Here is a 25329-nt window from a genome sequence, read left to right as displayed (position 1 = left end):
CTTTTAGAAGTTGTCATGGTGGTAGGAATCTGCCTGATAAGCTGCACATCCATAGATATTTGCATTTTTGTGCAGTCGGCTAGCAATGCAAACAGAACTCTATTAATATTAGTTCTGTGCAAAAATTACGTTTGTCGTTCGTGTGCTTTGCACGCTAGTGGCAGATTTATCCCTCGCTCCCTGGATTAAAGCATGCACATGTGCACTGGGCCACGAGATCAATCCAATTAAATGCTTCTCTATAAGAAGCATTGGACTGGACCCCAGAGAGGGATCGTGTGGAGAGCAGCACAGGGGATCATGTGACCTTGGATAGGGAGTGAAGAGCAGCACGGGGAGCTCTGCCCTGTGCTGGATTCCGGTAAATTTAATCCTATTTTATAGGTTTATGGGAGGTTTGCAATTAGTAAGGTCTAACAGTGCGTTATAATGTAAATTAAAGGACCACTATAGGCACCCATACCACTTCAGCTCAGTGAAGTGGTCTGAGTGCCAGGTCCCCTTAGTTTTAACCCTGCAGCTGAAAACATAGCAGTTTCAGAGACAATGGTATGTTTACATTAGGGTTAATCCAGCCTCTAGTGGCTGTCTCATTGACAGCCACTAGAGGTGCTTCCGCGATTCTCACTGTGAAAAAAAATCACAGTGAGAAGACGCTGGACGTCCATAGGGAAGCATTGAGTAATGCTTTCATATGGGCTGTTTGAATGCGCACGCGGCTCTTGCCACGCATGAACATTCAGATCTGACGTCGGCAGGAGGTGGAGAGGTCACCAGCACAGAGGGAGCCCGGCGCTGGAGAAAGGTAAGTGGCTGAAGGGGTTTTAACCCCTTCATCCCAGCAGGAGGGGGGACCTAATGACCCTATAGTGCCAGGAAAACAAGTTTGTTTTCCTGGCACTATAGTGTTCCTTTAACCCCTTAAGGACCAAACTTCTGGAATAAAAGGGAATCATGACATGTCAGACATGTCATGTGTCCTTAAGGGGTTAAGGATATAATTAAAAAAAAAAGGGTTGGAGTAACCCTTTACCAGATCGGTCATGTTTTGCTAGAGACATTTCTTCTTCTTTTTGCTTATAAGCAAGGCTGGTCTTGTAGTATGTAGAATTTATATGCTGCTGGACAGCTTTCAAACTAGTAAGTGATTTAAGATAGCTGTGACTGACTCATATTATAATTTGCAGATACAATGCCGTTCTTAGATCCGTATCTACACACGAGAGAGAGAGAGAGAGAGAGAGAGAGAGAGAGAGAGAGAGAGAGAGAGAGAGAGAGAGAGAGAGAGAGAGAGAGAGAGAGAGAGAGAGAGAGAGAGAGAGAGAGAGAGAGAGAGAGAGAGAGAGAGAGAGAGAGAGAGAGAGAGAGAGAGAGAGATCTATATCTATCTAGGGGAGATCTAATGAGACTGCAGGATGATCCAGAGAAAAAGGACAATTCCTTGCAGGAATGGTGACGCCTGTCAGGACTGACACTGTAGCCCAGAATCTAAGAAAGTCAGGTGTATACAAAAAAATACTGTAAGGTAATCTCTATAGAAATAGATTAAAATTAAAAAAAGAAAGAGTAAGAAAGAGAGTAGAAAAGAGGAAAAGAAGAGGATGTGCTTAGTATAAGGCAAGTACAGCGTGACAGTGCCAAGTTAAACATCTCTGATCATTAGAAATAACCGTCAGATACCCAATCACAGCTGCTGCCCTCCAGTGGTGGGTGCTGAACATATACAGGCAGGTGCAGTGTAACATAGAAACATAGAATGTGACGGCAGATAAGAACCATTCGGCCCATCTAGTCTGCCCAGTTTTCTAAATACTTTCATTAGTCCCTGGCCTTATCTTATAGTTAGGATAGCCTTATGCCTATCCCACGCATGCTTAAACTCCTCTACTGTGTTAACCTCTACCACTTCAGCTGGAAGGCTATTTCATGCATCCACTACCCTCTCAGTAAAGTAATACTTCCTGATATTATTTTTAAACCTTTGCCCCTCTAATTTAAAACTATGTCCTCTTGTTGCGGTAGTTTTTCTTCTTTTAAATATAGTCTCCTCCTTTACTGTGTTGATTCCCTTTATGTATTTAAATGTTTCTATCATATCCCCCCTGTCTCGTCTTTCCTCCAAGCTATACATGTTAAGATCCTTTAACCTTTCCTGGTAAGTTTTATCCTGCAACCCATGAACCAGTTTAGTAGCCCTTCTCTGAACTCTTTCTAAGGTATCAATATCCTTCTGAAGATACGGTCTCCAGTACTGCGTACAATACTCCAAGTGAGGTCTCACCAGTGTTCTGTACAATGGCATGAGCACTTCCCTCTTTCTACTGCCAATACCTCTCCCTATACAACCAAGCATTCTGCTAGCATTTCCTGCTGCTCTATTACATTGTCTGCCTACCTTTAAGTCATCAGAAATAATCACCCCTAAATCCCTTTCCTCAGATGTTGAGGTTAGGACGATCAAATATTCTGTACTCTGTGGGTTTTTACGTCCAAGATGCATTATCTTGCACTTATCCACATTAAATGCCAGTTGCCACAGTTCTGACCATTTTTCTAGTTTAATTAAACAAAAGGCAGCATTTATAAATAAATTGAAGGATTATCTGTCCAGTTATTAGTTTATATGCACTGTGGGAATTACTTTAATGAATCTGTGGTACAACAAGCTTAAAACTCCTATACTTTTTACAGAATATAACTCTACGTAAAAAAGAATAACTATGGTCAATGGTTTAATTTCTATTCAAGTTCAATGTGGAAAAGGAGCACCCACCATCTCTCAGTACGCATGACACGTGAGATTCTTTAGTTTAACTCTGGAATGCATTACATATCCTTCTGGCATTCCAATTGTAAAACAATAAATGGAGACTGCAGTGAATCTATCCATAAGCGGTTTGTTTTGACATTCGGTAGTATAATGTAAGAGCAAAAAATAAAATAAAATGGAATTAGGGCCGATGAGATATGATCTGAAATTGTAAGCTGGTAAAGTAATCATTTTAACTTAAAGGGATACTATAGTCACCTGAACAACTTTAGCTTAATGAAGCAGTTTTGGTGTATAGAACATGCCCCTGCAGCCTCACTGCTCAATCCTCTGCCATTTAGGAGTTAAATCCCTTTGTTTATGAACCCTAGTCACACCTCCCTGCATGTGACTTGCACAGCCTTCCATAAACACTTCCTGTAAAGAGAGCCCTATTTAGGCTTTCTTTATTGCAAGTTCTGTTTAATTCAGATTTTCTTATCCCCTGCTATGTTAATAGCTTGCTAGACCCTGCAAGAGCCTCCTGTATGTGATTAAAGTTTAATTTAGAGATTGAGATACAATTATTTAAGGTAAATTACATCTGTTTGAAAGTGAAACCAGTTTTTTTTTCATGCAGGCTCTGTCAATCATAGCCAGGGGAGGTGTGGCTAGGGCTGCATAAACAGAAACAAAGTGATTTAACTCCTAAAGGACAGTGAACTGAGCAGTGAAATTGCAGGGGAATGATCTATACACTAAAACTGCTTTATTTAGCTAAAGTAATTTAGGTGACTATAGTGTTCCTTTAATAAGTCAAGTCAGGATTTACTCCTGCTTGTATGTCGTCTACAGCTGTGAGAAGTTAGGGGTGTGAATACAACAGCTATTTTATACAAATAAGATACCAACTCTAACAAGGGGCACATGGATTAAAAAGTTTTCTGGTAAAAAAAATTCTTTCCAAAATCCAGTTTAAGATATAAAGGGCGATGCTCAATAGTAATTTTCTAGATTTCTCTTATACGTAGATAGATATACAGAGATAAGACTAAAAGAACAATAGATTTATATTATACAGAAATAAGAATAAAAGACCAGTAGATTTATATTATAGCTATGAGGATGAAATACCAATTTTACACACACACACACACACACACACACACACACACACACACAGAGATAAGCTTAAAGAATAGCTAGCACCAGTCAGTTGCAGTAAGTGGTTAAATAAATCAAACTGACGAGAGGGGCGATGAGCCTCTGGTAACAGTGAAGCAGACTTCTCGCGTCTACATTACAGACATAACAAAATTCTACAGCTAATGAAAACCGTACCAAGAGTAGAACAAAACAAATAAGTATAGTTTGCCAAAGTGGAGTAAAAATAAATAGGAAGATTATGCCCTGGCAAAAAAATTACCATAAGCCCTACGGAGTGCAGATTGATTAGGCTAGTCTAAATCTCTTATCTCTACATCAGGACCAAAACCTAAATCCATATATTTTCAGTGGGTCGGCGGGGATAGGAACGAGCTCATTAAATTCTTTCTGTCCACGATGTTCTCGATACAATGGAAACGCCTTTGTCACAGTGTATAATTGAATAAAAACTTTTTGCATTTTCAGATACATTACATCATATCTAATAAATGGGCTTATGCCATTGCACATATTTTAGGCAACCCAAAAAAAAAAGAAAAAAAAAAATGTTAATAAGCAAAAAGTTAAAAAGAACAGGAACTCCACGTTCATTTAGACATTTAAAAGAACACGCATTCCTATGGTTTTGTGTTAATTATTAAATAACTCTGAGCTCATTCCGAGGGTTCTGCAAAGCATCTTTTTCATTTGGCAGTTTCCGTATTAGTTTCTAGCTGCCATCACTAGTCCTCTCACAGATAATTCTCAGGTCATACTGTGGTGGCTTGAGGACAAGAACACTCTTGATACGCGTGCAAGTTGTGCCAGAAGCAGGAGTGTGCACAACGTAACTCCCATGTGCCATGACAGCACCATTCCACCAGGAATGCTTTGCCTACGTAACACTGGAGAAATTCAGAGCAGTTAGAGAACATCTAGCTCAGAATTTCCTGGCATTGGTAACGTGTTGACGATGCCATCTAGAACCCGCTACATGTACTGCATTAATATTCTTGGCACAGAGAGAGTTATTACAGGCTTCCTCGAAGGTGTTCCGTACAGTAGGGCTCTTTTGAAAAGATTGACACATTCCGCCAGACTGATTAGCAATAAAGAACTGCTATAGAACAACTTTCTACTCTTACAGGCGAGACATTTTGATGCCTCTTAGAAACATAGAATGTGACGGCAGATAAGAACCATTCGGCCCATCTAGTCTGCCCAATTTTCTAAATGCTTTCATCAGTCCCTGGCCTTATCTTATAGTTAGAATAGCCTTATGCCTGTCCCACGCATGCTTAAACTCCTTTACTGTGTTACTCTTCTAAAGTCTTCTGCTTTCTCACTGGTAAACTCAATGAATTTCCAATTCCATTAGCAAACAAACAACAAATAAATTCAGGTAGAAAATTTGGGCGCACTCACAAACAGCTCCGACCCTCTTTTTAAGAAATGTTCTCCCCAAATGTACACTATAGATATGTATTTGCAAAGGCAGGTAAATTAGATTGTATTTGTTATGGTGCCATGAGATCCATTGTGCCAGCTTACCTTCAGGAGTTAACCGTTAACGAACAGCTTAACCCCAAAGTCTTCAGTTTGGAGCCAGTTACTTTGTCCTTGAACTTCTGTTTGAGTCACAGGCTGAGCAGCTACCCATTCACAAAAAGGAGCGAGAAACATACGTATATCCCTCACTCAGTTTTGTAAATGGAGAGCTACTAATAGGCTAAAAGCATTTCTGATTGAAGCCTCAGACTCAAATGGAAGTGCAGGGGCAGAGCTAATTAGTGCATTGGGGCTTGAAGACTTTGGTGTAAACCTGAGGTTAAGCCGGCGCCAGCAACCTCCAATTAAGTTGTTATGGTGCCTAGACTGTCCCTTTAAATAAGCAAAATGAAAATTACAACAACAAAAAAATAAATGTAAAAAATGTCTATTAGTACCAGACTTCAAATCACACCTATTAAATAATTGTATTAGCAGCCACATTAAAACAGAGCAAAAGCATGTACTAAACCGCACTGTGTACAGAATTAAGTACAATAAAACAAGTGCAATAAATAACAGCCCTGAAAGAAAAGAACTAAAATCCACTATATGAGAATTGCGTATTTATAGCCTATTCCCACGATATCCAGAAACGTGATTTCCCAGGCATCACAGAGATTTCTTCAACGTTTCGTGTTTAGAAATGAATTACATTCATTATGTGTAATGCTGATTTATAGCCCTTTTACTGACATTAATTCTTAAAAAACTGCTTAATGCTAGAATGCCTTCAATGACTTGCAATTCAGGTTGTTCATGATTGTAATTGCAGGCTTCAACAGCGTTTATATCCTTTGGGCAAATATGAATTACTCTACTTTTTGGGATCGACTTCCCGAATGCTGCACGAATGAGATCATAACTGTGAAAAGTCTCGGAATTGAATCAATATCACATGATCTGAAGTGAAACAAGAGGTTTTATGTAACCTAGAGAAAATACACACACGTGGTCCGTTTTTGTGCTTTTACGGTCTGCTGTATGAGGTGACACCGGATGGGTTTCAGTTTTTCTCATCTTATAATTTATGAATAAAAATAAATTTTTCCATTCTGCTCCCAAAGTTTAATAAAAAAAAAAAAAAAAAAAAAAAAAAAACACAACAAAGATGATTATCAACAGTTAAGGTAAACACTTAATTGCACTACACACATTTGTCGTGAACTCATGAACACAAAATATGTTTATGTAAATAGATACATCTGTATCTAGCGACAACCTAAAGTGAACCTACACTGCATGCTGGGTGTGTGAATGATAATTTATCATTTGATGGACTTACAGAAGCTTTGACCTTCACATATGTGCACTTTAGAAGTTTTTACAAAGGATCTATAAAGCATGTGCAGTTTTCAATTTCTCAACACATTAAATCTGTACACATCACATTCCAGAAACATGTTCACATAACATTAAGCCTAAGCCACCACCTAAACCATTATCTGTTGGATTCTTAAGCAACAGTTTCAAATGGGCTTTTGCAATGCTCAAGACAATTAACCACTTTGTTACAAGATACTGCTATCACGATCTATTCAGAAAATTAAAAGTAAGCTTCAATCCCCAGTGCTCTATCCATCTTCAGCATGGATAAACTTCAATCAATGTTGTACCATGTGAATCAAGTACTATTCCTTTTAATTTCGAGACCTGGAAAAAAACGGAGGACCTGGTAGCTAGGCCTGACAGTGCCGCCATGTTTTTAAGTCACGTATAACTTATAAACATTGATGGGCAGCATTTAAAAAGTGCAGGAAGAAATCAGGCCATCAATTAACAAGGAATACTGCAGCAAATGAAGGAATTATACACATCCCAGATCTGCAATGGGGTTAGCAACTTAATCCACGTGATGCCACAATGTAAAAACAAAACATGGTTTAAGTGTTTATAGTATGCCAAATAAAATAAAAATCCAACCACGTCATGACTTTGAAGAAAAGAATAATGGATATAAAACCAGAGCATTTGTCCAACAGTAGATGTATGTAGAGGAGTAAAGACATACAATTCTAACTCACCATTCCAGCTCAGCTCCAGTCTGTGGGGGAGTTGAGGAATGTTTGTCTTTTCTTTAAATGCAGGACTCACATAAGAGGCTAAATAGGGAACAGATTCCCACACCTGGAAATTTGGAGAGGAAAATTACTTAATTGCCTGAGCTACTTAGCAGTAGGAGGGAACGTAAGCCACAGTGTATTCGGCAGGACTGTAAACAGAGAGGATTAGGAGGAATGGAACTTTGGTGGCCAAGAGGGCAGCAGTGTGTCTATATAAATAGCTATAAATACATTGAGTGAATTCTGAGTTATACAGATCAGTCTCGCTTAATCTTTAACAGTGAGACATGATGAGTGTGATGAGCTATATCATTGAGACCATACTTCCTATGACCAGCTCAACCGGACACGAAAGAATAATACTATATAAAGTGGTCGGATTTACCTTGGCTGCATTGGTGAGTCGCCACGCATTCAATAGACCGAACCCATGCTGGTGACTATGACTGAAACCAGCTCCATTGGTTTCCCAGGCTGCCATGTTGTCTTCATACTGTAATAACACACAAATAGGGATCTAGGGTTACTACAGGACACTGGGGACTAGGAATACAAGTTAGGAATAACCCCCCTTTCCCTTCCTCAAAAAAAAAAAAAAATCATCTCATCCCACTTAACAAAAAAGTTCAAATTGCATCAGTACCTTGATAGCAGTGAACACGATAATGTGCTGGACATCCCTCCAAGTCAGGCACGGGCGAACCTGTAGCATTAGGGCAATCATCCCTGCGGCAATAGGGGCAGCAGCCGAGGTCCCTGTATGACCCTCTGTGCACCCTGTCCCCTTCTGCAGGTCCCAGTCTGAGGTTACCTGAAGGCATGGGAAATAAACAGCACAAGCAAGATGTGAGAGATATTATGGAGGAGAAGGTGTCATACAGAAGTAGCCTTGTGATACATACATAAACATTTAAATATTGATACATTCACAGACAAACGCTAACATATATACATAGTGATCTAAAAGGACAGACAGACAAACTGCAAAAACACAACTGTATCGTGGCAATATCAATCAAAAAAAAAATATTACATATTTAAAAACCCAGAAACGCCAACCACCCCAGAATAAAAGAGGCAGCCAGTGCCCCATTAACTAGCTATGAGAAGTTATGCATGACTGAATCAACACGTAAGGGCCTGATCACCGTACTATACGCACAACTTAGCGCCCCAGACAGGGACGCTGAGCCCCTCACCTATATCACCTAACGGGAGGACTGGAGGGACATTTGGGAAGCAGCGGCCAAAGTGTCCATATGTGTAACACTTCAGGAACAGGCATATAAGACCCTCCTGCGGTGGTATACTACCCCGGCCAAACTCTATCGAATAGGGAAAACTACCTCAGATACATGCTGGAGGGGATGCGGCGAGAGAGGTTCGTACATCCACATGTGGTGGACATGCCCCAAAGTTGCAAGGTATTGCTCAGACATAGAGACATTAATGACATCGGTAGTGGAGCGACCAATAAACAAAGATACCTGGACATACCTGCCAGCCAAACCACAAGTTGACGACAAGGGAACAGAAATTAGTTAACAAACTGACCTTAGCGGCCAGAAGAGCACTGACCCAACAATGGCTTAGCCCAGACACCCCCCCCCCCCTATGCACAAAGTGATACACAAAATAAAAGACAAACACAAAATGGACAAACTGACAGCCCAGATACGGAGCAGGTTGGTCACCTTTTCCAAAGTGTGGCAACCGTGGGAAGACTACCTAGATAGGACGGCACGCACGTCATAAGGCATACAAGCAAGAACGGGCGACACACATTAACTCAAGAGTGCGGTGGGTGCAACCGGTGGAACACCCCCCTCCCACCCCAAAAAAAAAAAAAAAAAAAGTTTGATGTGGAGCGAGAGGCAAGAGTGCCTAAAGTAATACACACTCTCTGTACCGAGGGTACCAAAAGTGTATAATACCAGGTCCCTACCAAGACCATGAAGGAGAGGACCTACAGCCGTAGCAATATGCATAAATACTGTATGAGACAATGCTTGATAGTTCCCGCAAACAGACTTCATCAGATCTGAAAAGGTACGGGCTAGCCGTACGCAAAACGTGTACTCAGAAACTTAATGAACCGTGGCACACCCAGTCACAACCGCTGAAAGAAAGGAATGTAACTATGGCAGGGGACTTAAAGACATGTACTACTCCCTAACACAGTATGATGTGATAAGTAAACGGAACGGCATACAGATATTTGCTGTCAAGGTATTGTAAAGATGATATTGTCCACACAAGAACTGTAACGTTCCATTCTCGAATTCAAAAATAAAGAATTTAAAAAGAAAAATTATTATAAGGCAAACCATAAAGACAGTGAGCCCTTGTAGACTATTTAGCACTTAGATCACATCAATATTTTGGAATACAGCAGGTCCTCTATTATGGTAAAATATAGACAGACACACAAAATACATATACAGGGAGAGTATAATATAAACAGCAAGGTGAAAAGCAAACATCCTCAATGTTATGTAACAAATATTTAATTAAAATAAAAAGTATCTTCCACTTGTTAAAAAGACAGTACTCACAATACTCCTCATCATTTTATCTCCGCTACTGAAGGTGACAGCCAGCATTGACGCGCACTCCTCTGCGTAGAACGGCATCTTACCAGCCTCGTTGACAGCTCCTGCAATAAGATTAATGCCAGGTGAGACAATGGGAATGAACATCGCGTAGAAGCTGTCAGCAGCTCAGTACACAGAATCCCTCTCACAGTTAAAGCTCTGCATTTAAATCCCTTATTCACACCTCTCTTTTCTGAATATAAGCTATCCGTAGATAACTATACACATTGACTTTATTTTATTTACAAATAACTAGGGTCTGAGAGATGTCATAACATTATAAAATAGCATGGAAGTGCTGGCTTTAAACATACCATGTGATCGCAGCACCGACAGAAATAACATTGTATGAATGGATTCCGACACTTTTTGGACAGAATTCATCACTCAAGAGCATCAGCTAAAACTCTAAGCCAACGTATTCCACCTAAACACGTGCGGAACTATTGTAACTAGCGATTCCACTTTACTGAAAACTGAAGAGTACACAGTGGATACAAGCAAGTGTCAAACTACTGGTTTGGCAACAGTGGAGTTCTGCCACCATAACAACTTCAGACGACTGTAGTAGTTCTGGTGCTTAGAAAACCTTTTTAATGTTCAAGAATGGTTCCCTGTTGCACATTGGGCCATTTAATTCCAAAATGAGAATCAATAGAATACACAAGGTACCTGAGTAATGCAGCTGATTTTGGCCTTGATTTCATATTTTGGATAAACTTTTTTTTTTTTTTTTTTTATATATCTACAAACAGGTCAAGGCCAATATATTTCTCCAAATGACTATAGACCTCAAATTCTCAAGTTTATATTCCCAGTGGTATTATACTCCATAACCTCAATTGAATTCCACTGGTGACAATTAATCCTCCTCATGTAGTAGTTGTATGTTCATAGATTCATATTTTTTTTTTATTCTATCAGTTGTATATGGGGATATGTTAATTTTCTTCTGTCCTAGACTTGCAGCAGATTAATAAATATATATATATATATATATATATATATATATATATATATATATATATATATATATATTAACTTCGAAGTCATTACTTACCTACTAAAGGGCTTTTAAAACCACAATGACCACCATCAGTGATTTGAAATGGTCATGGTGGTGTGAGTATGTATGCACAAACGGAGTTATCTCCACTTGTGTGACAGGGGCTAGTCTCTACCACCCCTGTTGCCAGCTCAGATTGCGTGCAAGCATTCTAAACCAGCAAAACGGTTTAATCTCATGGTACTAGGAAAAGTATGCGATTGGACCGAGAGAGGCCCTGGCTAACATCAGGAAGAAGTGTGGAAGGCGCTTTGCCCAGCGCTGGATTCCAGGTATGTGAAAAATCGTTTTTTGCAGGGATTAGTTCTTCATGGAGGGGGGGCCTTATTAAGAGTGCCTAGTAGGACATTTTAGACAAAAAAGGTCCACCCAAAATTAAAAAAAAAATACAAAAAAAAAAAAAAAAAGGCTTCAGACTCACGCAAGCTCTTTTGTCTTCACAGATTTCCGTTTGTGCATAAATAAAAGCTTTCATAATCAGATTTATAACAAATATATCTACACTGGGTATAACGCTAATATCTAATAAACGTTGTTTACCTATAGTGACTGTGTAGATGGAATTGGCGTAGCCATCGTAGTTACAGTTATCGTTGTACTGGCCTCCATTACCGCTGGCAACCACAAAGATGCTTCCAAACCCTTTTCGTCCAGCGATCACTCCATGCTGGAGAGCTGCCTACAAGGAAGGAAAAAAGTTAATTCTCATAAATAGCAATCATCTGTCGCATTTGCCATCAAGCCATGTGTCACTTGGTTGTACACTTCTTTCTGATATGAAACAAAAATATAGGATCCAGCTGCTATGAGAATCCTTATGTAAAGCAATTACTGGCCTATGAGAAGACATTGTTACTATCATATCATCTTATACCATATGTCAGGGGTAGGCAACTTTATTTCATGCCTGATATTGTGGACTACATGGGAGATGTAGTTCACCACATCTGGACTGCCAAAAGGTTTCCTATATAATCTTACCAAGCCATAAGAGGTAACATTGGCCATCTCACATTAAACTCACTATAGCAATTCTCAAAAATGTATCTAGAAAAAGAGGGACGAGAACCTGAGTGATTGCTCCGCACAGCGATTGAGAAGTCTTGTGTTTCCATTGATCTATCCTCGTCCTTTACTTGGTCTGTTACTAAACAGTGAATTGCGGCATGCTGAAACCGTCTTGGAAATTTGGGCTACATCCAGTCAAAATGGAGACATATTATATGCCAGGTTGGTTTCTGTGGCCAAAATGTGTTAAGTTTTTTTTTTTTTTTTTAACTCACTTGGTTCTCTTCACCAAATCTAGGGACTGAGGAGAATTGATAAAGGATTTACAAATTTAAAAAAACAAAACAAAAAAAGCCCTCAAGGTTTAAGCTCAAATGGGAACTATATAAAGAAGACAAAATAGTACCTTGTGTGACGAATGTGGACAGCTTTGAGGAGGCTAGATTTAAATTTAAATTATCATGAAAGGCTGTCAAGGCCACTCGAGCAAAGATGCCAGAACCCAGCTGTGAACCGAAAAGGAGTATAAAAGTGATCATGCTATTATTCAGCCATAGAAAAATCACATGATAGGCAACAGGGAGAATAAGGGGCAGTAGAGTCCAGCGTATTTCATGCATTTGGCACTTAGTCAAACAGCTCGATAAAGTACCAAGTACACAAAATGTATCAGACTGCACTACTGCCCCCCTTCTCAGTCTTATCAAATTGTATGTTCAGTATGGATGAATAAAAGGTATGTGCAATTTTACAATCATTTTCAAGTCAAGGCTGGGTTCTGGTGTTCTGCCAAAGGCTTATGAGAAGTTATAAATTCTTAGCAAACATCCTATTGAACTGGAAGTACACCGGAGAGGTATTTTTTTCCCCAAAAATTCTGCAATTTTATCCTAAAACGACATATTTACTTGTTGATTCACTGTTTAGTGGATACATAGCTTAGTGTTTTGTACATAAATGTGACCAAAAAGAGAATTTTAAGCTCATAACTTGAATCTGTTCAGGATATCTAGTTAATTCTGTCAAAAACAAAATAAACAAAAAAATTCAAGTCGAATGTTCTTTGGACTTTCAAATAGACACGTGGCTTTGCTGAAAAGTATTATATGAGAAATATCAGTTGATGTATATTTCAGCAAATACAGAGAGTGGATTATTTGAGAGAGAATATAAAAAATGGAAAAGCAAGTACCTTCCCCAGTTGGTGGGGTCCATCAACTGTCTTACCATCATCATCAGGACCCCAACTGTGAGAAAGAAGAAAACAGTGTCATAACGGGTTAAAAACAAGCGGGTTCAGTAGTGTTGTGATCAGTGAACTATACTGCTTACAAAGACAGCAGTTTATGAAATCAAAGCAAACCATGATCAAAATACCAAATACAAAGTCAAATAGATAATTACAAGGTAACAGAAGTGATTCAAAACATATAAACACAGAAACACATTGTACGCAAACATTAATGTTGTACACATTGTCCCACAAAACCTCCAGGTTACCTGCAGCTGTAGATATCATTGATCTGATAATGTTTGTTGAAGGCAATAGCCTCCATACTGTCTGTCAGGGGTCCATCCAGCACACGTATCCCTGAAGAAGAAAAATAAAGAATTTAATACGCAAGGCCACGCATGGTATCTTAGAATTTGGAAACATTCTGGTTTTGTAAAGAGAGAGAAATGAAGTCAAGAATAAGTCATGAGGTCGAATGGAGTGTTGAACAGTGCATTCTAATACAGCTCCATGTATCACAGAAAGTCGAGCTGGATCTAGAACACTCAGCCTCTGTCCAACCTGTTGGCAGCATGTGTTCTAAAGCCATGGGTGGAATAGAGCTTCTTAACATAATATTTAATTATAACAAATAGCTCAACCTTTCTACATCTTTTCTTCCACCGTACAGCATTTCCTGGGTTAAAATTTGTACTTTTTGTACTTCTGTATATAATGTCTTGGCTTAAGATTCTGGAAGTGGTCATTCAACAGCTAACTACAACAGAAAGTTGTCAATTGAACTACAACTCCCAGAAGCTCTTGCTGTACCTCTAAAGCACTGCTTATGGGAAAAGCCTAGCAGGGCTATAGAAAGTACAGTGTGTAGATCATCTCGTGGTTTGGGGGAAAGCTTGCTGTATATCCTACACAGCCATGGGTAGATAAATACACATATGGCCCACAAATCGAGTGTGGAGAGTCCCTCTAAGGAGTTTTTTTTTTTTTTTTAATTCTTTGTTTGTGATTAGCTCTCTTTAGCATGAGAGGAGAAGAAGCATATAACAAAAGAGACATGGCAGATCAAACAATCACCACTATGATCAGGCATTAGTGCAGTATAATGCATCTCAGGTTGGCTCGGTGGGGAAGCTGACTGTTTTTAGTTTTGTGCAACTAGGTGTCTGTGCGAGTGTGTCCCTTCTAAGTCTTGTCAAGAGAGGTCTCGCTGTGTTATCAAGATGGCAAATAAGTCATCGATTGCGCTGTATTTGTTGTGGGTCCAAGGCACAATAGGGAGTTACGTGGACCAGCAAGTGCTAAAAGGTAAAGTGAGTAGGTAACAGGACTAGGGTGCATATTCAACGTGGGCTTCCATCTAAAATATTAGGTGGCCTTCGCGTGGTGAACGAATAGCCTATTGTCCCATGGTGGCGCATCTCAGGTAATCGATGGATTTCAGGGTAACAGGCCCTATATTAAGTACCTCTAAGTAGTTCTAAAAGCTGTGCAACTCCCTATTTGGTGGCAATTAGATATATTTTAGTGTTAGAGTTAAAAACATGCTAAATAGTACATTTCCCGAAAGACAGTGAATGTTTGTGTAGTTACAAATGACATAGCAGTGCAGCAGTACCCCCTGCTGGTCACCTCTTGACTCACACACCAGCAATCCTGCTTCCATATGCTACTCCCACTGCGCAGAAGCTGTTGTTGGAGACGGCGGCAATTTCCCCTGCACATCGTGTCCCATGGTGATTATCACTGCCACCATCCGGGTGCGGCATAGGGTCAGGGTCATTGGAGTTCAGGTCGTAACTCCCTTCAGGGCTCTGGACAAAGAAAAGTATATTTTTTTTATTCTGACAATTGTACGCAATGTTATATTTTTAACCATAGATCATCACATGATATATTAACTTTGACAGCCTCTTACTTTGCATTCTAAAGATATTAGCAGTAAATGTTAGCCTTGTCGGTGACTAAACTGCATAATTCTTTTTCAGCCTATTTGTTTCAAGCAATTTATTCTCTTTCCCATCCCCAGGTTACGACTTCTTCTGGCCTTACGATATCTAATTAATCCTGCCAAACCTTGTGCAACCTACTAAGATGTCGTTAGTTCTTGGGCATTAAAAGTTACACACCATTGCAAGCGTCGAGTGTCCATGGCACTTACCAATGGCTAGCAGGCGAATAGAAACTTGGATCCCTGATATCATCATTTTCTTTCTTGACACAATACATATATCTAAATCCCACTATTATAAGTTAAATGGTCAAGATTAAGTGAATAAATAAAAGAGATAACTTACCCTGTGTATATATACATGTACGTACAGAAGATTATGACATAATACATAAAAACAGAAGAAAGACAAACTATAGTGCAGATGAAGATAAGGCCAGAGACTAATGAAAGTATTTAGAAAATTGGGCAGACTAGATGGGCCGAATGGTTCTTATCTGCCGTCACATTCTATGTTTCTATGTAATGAGTAGAAAGCAATATATTTATTTTTAAGTTTGGAAGCCTATATATGTGAGTGATCCAATCTTAAAAAAAATCAATATAATGCTTATACCCATTACCATCTGCACTATAGTTGGTCTTTCTACTGTGTTTATGTACCGGTCATAATCTTCTGTACGTACGTAAGTTACCCGTTTTATTTATTCACTTTTAGCGCTCCACTACAAGTAGAAGTGTGTCTTGTACCATTGTAAAGTGATGTTTATTGTGGTGTGTGGAGAAGAGGGTATCCAACACAAGAGTGTAGAGCTGCTAATAAACTACTTTTGTAAATTTGAGCACTTTTTGGAGTAACACACCTCCTCTGTATAGGAGTTTTTTTTGGTTTGAAGAGGATTTATCTACACATTACCAATTTACACTTAGTGGATTTTTAGGGGGGGATTTATGGGGAAAAAAACAAACAAATTCAATACATAGAAAACCTGCAAAGTGTTTACACGTGATCAGAACACACATCACTAAAAGATCCGGAGTTGAAAATGTTTGCCAAGTCAACAAACGTTTACGAGTAGCTCCTCCGTAATTAAAGTGGCTCTGTCACCTCAAACTTACCTTTCTCCTATTCTTTACTTTCCTCTTTTAGAATCTGTCCTTTTTCATTTCATTTCTGATCTATTTCTCTTTAACGCATAAGACAAAGTAGCCACCACTTTGCCCTTCTGTATTTATCCTACACTTCGCAATCTTGACAAAGCAAGTGGAGTTTGCCTTATTCCTTAAGCTTCCACCTTTTGTCAAGATTGCTAGGGACTACTTTGTCTTATGTGTTAAAGATAAATAGATCAGAAATTAAGAAAAGAAGAACAGATTCTGAAAGAGGACGAGAAGAGGAAACAATAGGATTAAGGCAAGTTTGAGGTGACAGAGCCACTATAGGGAGAGAAAATAAAGGAAAACGCCAATATAACATTGTGACCGTAATGACAACAAATACACAGGTACACTATAATTATGTTTCATTTTGAAGAGGTTTAGGGAAACACACGCATTTCTATTTTGAATTGGAACAGGGCAGGTTGTTGACACATCTCAGCTATGACAATAACCACTGCGCTATAAAAAGGGCCAAACAGGTATGTACATTATATCCTTTATTCTTTTTTTTTTTTTTTTTTTTTTTAAACTGCAATGTTTACAATGCAGGGAAATGCTGTTACACTGACAGCCACGAAGCATAGTCTTACTAACTTCTGCGGCATTGCGTTAAAGAAACCCATAACACTCAAGTGATATTGGTTGAAACACAAAAATCATTAGCAATCGGATGCTGGCATAGAATTCTAATGAAACCATAAATCCGTACTAGGCTCCAAAATAAATGGTGCAAAGATCATCCAAACGAAATGTAATCCTGCACATTACTCCTTATGGGTAACCTTGCCAGATATCTTGCTTGGTTAAATAACAGCCTCTTATATACACATCATCGTTTGCAGTGAATCAATGTGTTTGTGAACTATCTGAAATAATAGAGAAGTCAAAGACAAAACTTTCTAAAAGGGAAAAAAAATAAAAAATGTAGTTCAATACTTTGGGCTAATCACACTGAAGAGTAAGTAACCCAACAGCTGATAAAGCAACTGTTTATATAATTTAACTTTATGATAAACGATATATGAATTTGCTTTAGGAGTGGTTATCAGTAATCATTAAACTGTTCTACGTTAATTAACTAAAGTTTGAGTGAGTGCGCACAGAGTTCAATAACTGGTAACAGATCGTGTTTGAAGAATCAGTTACAAAGTCCACTTGTCCTTTTATCCATTTCACTGTATCAATAACGAATCATATGAATCATTCCCTGCCCAAAAGGAAAACTAGATGTAACTAGATCTGCCTGATGTAACCCAATCTTTTCCATTTTGAGACTTTTTTTGCAGCGTTGTCAATCAATATTGAGAATTCCATCACGATTTCATGCACAGAATAGACTTTTTTTTGCCGCATCATTATAATGACCGATCACTTTTCAAACCCCCTCCACGGTAACATTCAGTAGCGTTTTCTTCTTTTACGACATGGCCTGTGGTTAACTCACTATTAAATTGCCAAAGCATATGCCCCCTACCAAGTATATACCCACATAATTAGGCTGGATGTCCTGAATAGTGTGCTGGACTCCATCATCAACAACCACGACTGTCACCCCGAGACCCGTCACATTCCGTTCCCAGACCCCGGTAACATTAATATCCATTCCAGGGCTGTGACTATTGTGCTGGAGAGAAAAGAAAATACGATATAGGGGGTATTAACAACAGTCTTTACTCTTTAAAATGACAAGGAAAATACAGGCAAATGCCATGGCAAAAGCTTGGATTAGGGACATTTTAACTTTCAAAGCATGCAGAGAATGGAGAGTTAGAGTGAATTCGAAGTAGTGAGTAAATGTGTTTGAGACAGTACTACAGCAATGGTGAAGCTACCTTATCAGGCAGAAAGATTGCAAAATCTATTTAAAAAAAATAAAGACTGGTCTAAGCTGCCATCATAGTGTACTAGTGGAGCTTAATTTGCAACGTCAATTTTTAAAAAGGAATGACATGTACGTAGAGGCACACTATTGTTTCACGGTTCGTCGCACTTTTTTTGTGTGCATATAAACAAACACATATTCAAAGAGAGGTGATCCCTAAACAACGAAATGTCAAGCATAGTGTAATAAACAATGAAATGAAATGTCACGCATAGTGTAATAGTAAGAATCAGAATTTGTAGAAGCTTCTTACCAAGTGCCATTGCTGCGGGTATTTGGGATCATTAAAGTGCAAACTTCTTTTGGATCTCTTCAGTAGTTTCTGCTCTGAGAACCACCTCACGTTATTATTTTGTGTCAAGAGGGCATGGGCTTTCCTCCGTGCATCCTCCTGGCATTGGGGATCGCCCACATAGGCGAACAAGTAATGGTCTTTAAGTTCTCCTATAACTCCTCGGTTCTCAAGTCCTAAGACCTGCGACAGTTCATCTGCAAGTGTGTCCAGGGTCTCCCCTCTTTCTAAATCTTCAGGAGGGTTGAGATGGACAGCCCATGTCAGCTCTTCACCAGAATGAGGAGCATCACCGCTGAGTGTGCAGGCAGCGTACGTGAGAGGCGAGAGCGAGAACACCCAGGTGAGCAGGAGGTGAAGGCTCACGGGAAAGGCAGGGATATGATACATTGTGACGGCCCATTACCCAAGAAACAACCCAAAATGGGCATCAGGACCTGTAGATAACAGATTCAAATTACTAAAAAAGTCCCTTAAACGGAATAAAAAAACCACAATAAAAGACATACAAAGCACTGTAAATCACTACAGGTAAGTGTAATTATTGTATTTGGAAGTAATACCTTCAATCCCTCTGTAATTGGTCAATACACTTGTTTTTAATAATATTAGTAGTTTGACAAAAATAAGAGGGATTCCTTGAGTTTCATGCCCACTCCCTTAAAAGGTATAGTCTAATCACCAAAACTGCTTTAGTTTAATGAAGCAGTTTTGGTGTATAGATCTGTAACGGCACCCCGGGTATAGAAGGGGTTAACGCCGCCAAAGCTGTTCCTTTTCCAGAATACGAAGTCAGCTACCGAACAGGAAACATACGAATAATCCCCCCCAAGTACGAGACGAGGCTCTGCATTGAGGGCAAGCAGGATCTGTTTAATGGGGGCTACATGTCAGCCTTTTATGCAGGTCTTCCAGCAAGGGACACTCCCATAGAGACCTTGGGGAAGACTGAGACAGTTTTGTACAGCAACCAATCACATACATTTACAGAATAAAACACTCCCACATGGACAGTACAACTCCTCCTCTCTATACTGGAGATAATTGGGTTAAGTGCAACAAGTAACTCTATTACCTCCAGGGATAGGGAATATCCTCCATTTTATATCAAGAGTAGAAACACATAAAAATATATATTTCTAAATATACCGAACAGAATCCCCACATTCAACGTATCCCCAGATAACTTAGATATGAGCGCTCAATATAGCCGAATAGCGCTCAGATCCCATACATGTAGTTTAATCGCCATGGAGCTAAATTCTTGTACAGGGTGCTTTCGACGAAACGAATGAGCTCCATGGGATGGATATCAGGGGCAGCTCTGTTCGTGAAATGTCACTTTACCGAACAGCACAGCGTTCGTATGAACCTTAGACAGAACGATGAAGGGTCGGTGATTTCAGCAGTGTTCGTGGGAAACAGAGTCTGAAATTAGTTCCTTGAGTTTGTCGACGAACACCGCTGGGCGTACGACTGTCCAAGATGGCCGCCGCCACGTGTACATACATACGAACAACGACCACCCAGCCGACCGTTCTGCAGTTAAGTGTCTGCAGTTAACTACAATGTTAATGAGGGCAGAAAGGTTAACAAGCAGCAAACTTCCTTGCTAGTTGGCCTGCCATTCAGTAGCTCATTCGTATGTAGGTGAATGAAAGCAGAAAAATACGAACAACCAGCAAATACCGAACAAACAAATGAAACAGTAGTAATCCAAAGGCAGAGAGGTCTGCCACAAGATCATACAGTCTCACTGCTCAGTTCTCTACCATTTAGAAGTTAAATCACTTTTGCTCATGCAGCCCTTGACACACCTGACCGGTCTGTGACTTACACAACCTGTTCTAAAATGATTTGACCACTTAAGTGTGGGACAGTCGCCAAAGGCATTCCTGGCACCACAAATACTACAGCGCACTGTTGCAAAACACTACAAGAGTCACCCAGACCACTTCATCTCAATGAAGTAGCCTGAGGGCATTGGTTCTATATGTTTAAATCTTCAAGGTAAAACCTAGCCATTTTACAGGAAGAGCAATGTTTACCTTGAATGGCCAAACAAGCCACTAGTGGCGGTTATATTAATCTAACATGACACTGCAGCTCATAGGAAAGCATTGGATTCAATAATTTACTATGAGAAGCATTGGATGCGTGTATAGCACTCACCGTGCAGGAGTGTCAGGTCATCAAAGCTTCTTATAGAGATCATTCCTTGGTTTAAAAAAGTAAAGCTTTTTTTAACAATAATTTTTTTGGCAAAGAGAGTAAGCCCTGGTGCTAGATATAACTAGGGACAGGTGTACTGTAGGTTTGTATTCCTAATGCTATTATGTTCCTGTGTGTGTCTGTGCCAACATCTTCTCTTGTGTAAACATTGCAAACATCCTTCTGACTGGACTAAGAACCAAAGGTTATTTATGGTGAACACTTCCAATACTACTGTATCGGGACATTAGTAGACAGTCTGAAATCTCTGCATTAAAGCGGTACTGTCACCATCGGGGGACTTTGACGTCACTGTCACCATCATTGACATTGACGTATTCGCCACTGATGGTCCAATGGCTGCGGGAGACAGGTAAAGATGAGATTACTTACCTGAACCTGTTCCTCGCGGGCGCCGACATCTTGATCGCACTGCTCCACTTCAGCACTGAAGCGTCAGGAGCCAAAGTCACTGCTGTACTCATGTGATTGCGCAAGAGTACAGCATTGAAGCCCATAGGGAATCCTGCGAGACCCTCCATAGACTCGGCCACTTCCCAGCCATCACTGATGACGGCTACATGCCTTGTGTCAGGAAATATCATGCGGAGGAGAAATACAGAGACAAAGCAATCCCCACTTTGTCTCTGTATTTCTCCTGACTGGGTTGGAATTCCAGTGAAATATCTTTATGATATACTCATTTTTAATGTAGGGGTGACAGTGTCGCTTTCCACTTTAAGGGTAAAGTGAATCTAGTAATTTCATTTCAACAGACTAAACAAACATATTTGCATTTATATCTATGTAGCATTCGGTGATGTATACATCTGCCTCCAACAACTGCACTGATTTAGTTTATTGTAAAAGGTTACATTCACAGAAACAGAGATAGTATGTTCTCAGTAGAATGAAATCACCAACAACGCCTTATAGGGGGAAAAAACGTTCAGCCGTTTCTATTATATCCACTCGTCCAATAAAAAGGACAATCAAGTGCACAGGGAAACTATTTATTCAAAGCAGTGGTTCCTAATCAAATATTATAAACACTCGACCAACTCTGGCATTGTAAAATTATCACAGCGACACAATATATAATAAAATAAATCCCGCAAAATATTCAGTTTAGTTACAAAAAAAAATAAGCAAAACGAAAAAAGAAAAAAAGACTCACCTTTCTTGCTGTTGTACAATCTTTTCAAAGAATTTTGTTTCCGATGAAAAAACATGCACTTTTTTTTGACTGATCAAGTTAATGGCAGTTTTGGTATCTAAAATATCTACTGAAAACTGCTCACTTATCAGACACTGAATTTGCAATTTTAGAACCTTTAGGAAGATTTTGCCCAGGGTAAATTGTGATCTTCGATTTGTAGACGTATTAACAGACAATGTTTGAAAATTAACAGAGAAGGTAATGCCATATATTGCTCTCTCCTGACAGGCATGGGGGCCATAAAAACAAATACAACAGGGGAAGGCGGGGGTGGAGAGAATGACAGTGATGACAAGGAAAAAGACCTAGAAAAATGTTAGAGAGATCAATTGATATTTGCAGGCAGGATATTGTCACTTCTTATAGTGCCCTCCTCCTGCGCCATGGTGCAGAAGGGGTTTAAAAACGTCAGCAAATGAGGGGAGGGGAATCTAATGCACATGTGCAGCAATTGCTGCGCTTGCATTGGGACTTCCCTCATAGGAAAGCAGGGTATAATGCTTTCCTATTGGGTTTTTGGTGACACCAAAAGTAGCCTAACCACCCGGAAGTCCCTCTAGTGGCTGTTTGGTAGAGGTGGCGTTAATCCTCCATGGCAATTATTGCAGATTATCAAAAACTGCAATAATTACCATTGCAGGGTTAAGGGAGCTGGGACACTGTACGCAAACCATTTCAATGAGTTGAAGTGGTGTGAGTGTCAATAGTATTCCATTAAGCTGTAGTGGTTCTGGTGACTGTAGTGTACATTCCATTGCTGCTTTTCATGATGTTGTCACATGAACAAATCACCAGACACAATATAATTCCAAACAGTAACCCTGTACTACCCAAAACTGGCATAATGCCAGCTCTCGTGAAATACCTGACCAGCTGCAGAAGAGGTGACCAAGTTATTTGTAAGAGCTTCGGCCTAGAGAATACATTTACAATGCTGGCTGCTTGTTCGTGTCAGGGTATGGGGGTGGAGAGAAGGACAGTGAATACAGATCTAGAAAAAGGTCAGAGAGATCAATTCACATTTGCAGGCAGGATCATTTACTTGTGTGGATGATTGGGAAATCCGATAGAATTCAAAGTTTAAAGCTGAAGTAACACGAAATCTCCAAGTCAGCTGTGTTTTCAATTTGGCTATTTCAGATTAAAATAGTAAAGTTTGAAATTCACTTAAAAAAATTGTTGTTTTGGCAAATTCTCCAACTCAGCTCTAGTCACAGTTTGCCAATTTTAACAAAGTTTTTTTCAGTTTAGCGAATAACCCAATAAGGTCCATGTCCTAAAATTACCTATGTTAAAGCAGGGCTACCCACCAAAAACAGGAATTTCTACTGACTTACCTACATGGCAGCAGGGCTACTTACTGACTTACCTACATGGCAGCGGGGCTACTTACTGACTTACCTACATGGCAGCGGGGCTACTTACTGACTTACCTACATGGCAGCGGGGCTACTTACTGACTTACCTACATGGCAGCAGGGCTACTTACTGACTTACCTACATGGCAGCAGGGCTACTTACTGACTTACCTACATGGCAGCAGGGCTACTTACTGACTTACCTACATGGCAGCAGGGCTACTTACTGACTTACCTACATGGCAGCAGGGCTACTTACTGTGTACATGGCAGTAGGGTTACCCAGTGACTTACCTACATGGCAGTAGGGTTACCCAGTGACATGGCAGTAGGGTTACCCAGTGACATGGCAGTAGGGTTACCCAGTGACTTACCTACATGGCAGTAGGGTTACCCAGTGACTTACCTACATGGCAGTAGGGTTACCCAGTGACTTACCTACATGGCAGTAGGGTTACCCAGTGACATGGCATTAGGGTTACCCAGTGACTTACCTACATGGCAGTAGGGTTACCCAGTGACTTACCTACATGGCAGTAGGGTTACCCAGTGACATGGCAGTAGGGTTACCCAGTGACATGGCAGTAGGGTTACCCAGTGACATGGCAGTAGGGTTACCCAGTGACATGGCAGTAGGGTTACCCAGTGACATGGCAGTAGGGTTACCCAGTGACATGGCAGTAGGGTTACCCAGTGACTTTCCTACATGGCAGTAGGGTTACCCAGTGACTTACCTACATGGCAGTAGGGTTACCCAGTGACATGGCAGTAGGGTTACCCAGTGACATGGCAGTAGGGTTACCCAGTGACTTACCTACATGGCAGTAGGGTTACCCAGTGACATGGCAGTAGGGTTACCCAGTGACATGGCAGTAGGGTTACCCAGTGACATGGCAGTAGGGTTACCCAGTGACATGGCAGTAGGGTTACCCAGTGACATGGCAGTAGGGTTACCCAGTGACATGGCAGTAGGGTTACCCAGTGACATGGCAGTAGGGTTACCCAGTGACTTACCTACATGGCAGTAGGGTTACCCAGTGACATGGCAGTAGGGTTACCCAGTGACATGGCAGTAGGGTTACCCAGTGACTTACCTACATGGCAGTAGGGTTACCCAGTGACATGGCAGTAGGGTTACCCAGTGACATGGCAGTAGGGTTACCCAGTGACATGGCAGTAGGGTTACCCAGTGACTTTCCTACATGGCAGTAGGGTTACCCAGTGACTTACCTACATGGCAGTAGGGTTACCCAGTGACTTACCTACATGGCAGTAGGGTTACCCAGTGACTTACCTACATGGCAGTAGGGTTACCCAGTGACATGGCAGTAGGGTTACCCAGTGACATGGCAGTAGGGTTACCCAGTGACATGGCAGTAGGGTTACCCAGTGACATGGCAGTAGGGTTACCCAGTGACTTTCCTACATGGCAGTAGGGTTACCCAGTGACTTACCTACATGGCAGTAGGGTTACCCAGTGACTTACCTACATGGCAGTAGGGTTACCCAGTGACTTACCTACATGGCAGTAGGGTTACCCAGTGACTTACCTACATGGCAGTAGGGTTACCCAGTGACTTACCTACATGGCAGTAGGGTTACCCAGTGACTTACCTCTATTAAAGCCGAGCTGCCATACGCGGTCCTGTCAGTACCTGCTTACACACAGCCCGTCATACAATGCACTCCTTCCGTTTTTTATTTCTGAGCTTCCGTATTCGGTTCACACAGAGTATTATACAATAGAGCACACCGCCTGTCGCTGTCACTTGTTGCTGTCTCCAACATGGCTGCCCGCAGAGCGCTAACACGCCGGCCATTTTCCCGGAGCTCACAGCCTTGGCGATGAT

The 25329-nt window shown here is 40.5% G+C and overlaps 1 protein-coding gene across 2 annotated transcripts in view; it reads right to left on the bottom strand.

Annotated features, from left to right (window-relative positions):
* PCSK7 (proprotein convertase subtilisin/kexin type 7) overlaps positions 1 to 25190 on the bottom strand; it is a 31535-nt gene extending 6345 nt beyond the window's left edge. The window contains exons 1-11 of one of the 2 annotated variants that reach the window (XM_063436076.1): positions 25094 to 25190; positions 18653 to 19128; positions 18007 to 18141; positions 15054 to 15219; positions 13675 to 13765; positions 13367 to 13421; positions 11707 to 11845; positions 10062 to 10162; positions 8150 to 8317; positions 7892 to 7999; positions 7468 to 7570 (exon numbers count right to left, since the gene is read on the bottom strand). In XM_063436076.1, coding sequence (XP_063292146.1) covers positions 7468 to 7570; positions 7892 to 7999; positions 8150 to 8317; positions 10062 to 10162; positions 11707 to 11845; positions 13367 to 13421; positions 13675 to 13765; positions 15054 to 15219; positions 18007 to 18141; positions 18653 to 19081 — 1495 coding nt within the window. In that variant the 5' untranslated portion in view covers positions 19082 to 19128; positions 25094 to 25190. Of the gene's footprint in view, positions 1 to 7467; positions 7571 to 7891; positions 8000 to 8149; positions 8318 to 10061; positions 10163 to 11706; positions 11846 to 13366; positions 13422 to 13674; positions 13766 to 15053; positions 15220 to 18006; positions 18142 to 18652; positions 19129 to 22986; positions 23096 to 25093 lie in introns of those variants that run through there. The other variant, XM_063436077.1, reaches the window with a different exon arrangement.
* Positions 25191 to 25329: the final 139 nt, after the last annotated feature.

Source organism: Pelobates fuscus, chromosome 11, assembly GCF_036172605.1.
Source record: "Pelobates fuscus isolate aPelFus1 chromosome 11, aPelFus1.pri, whole genome shotgun sequence".
Lineage (NCBI taxonomy): Eukaryota > Metazoa > Chordata > Amphibia > Anura > Pelobatidae > Pelobates > Pelobates fuscus.
This window is presented reverse-complemented; position numbering and strand designations above follow the sequence as displayed.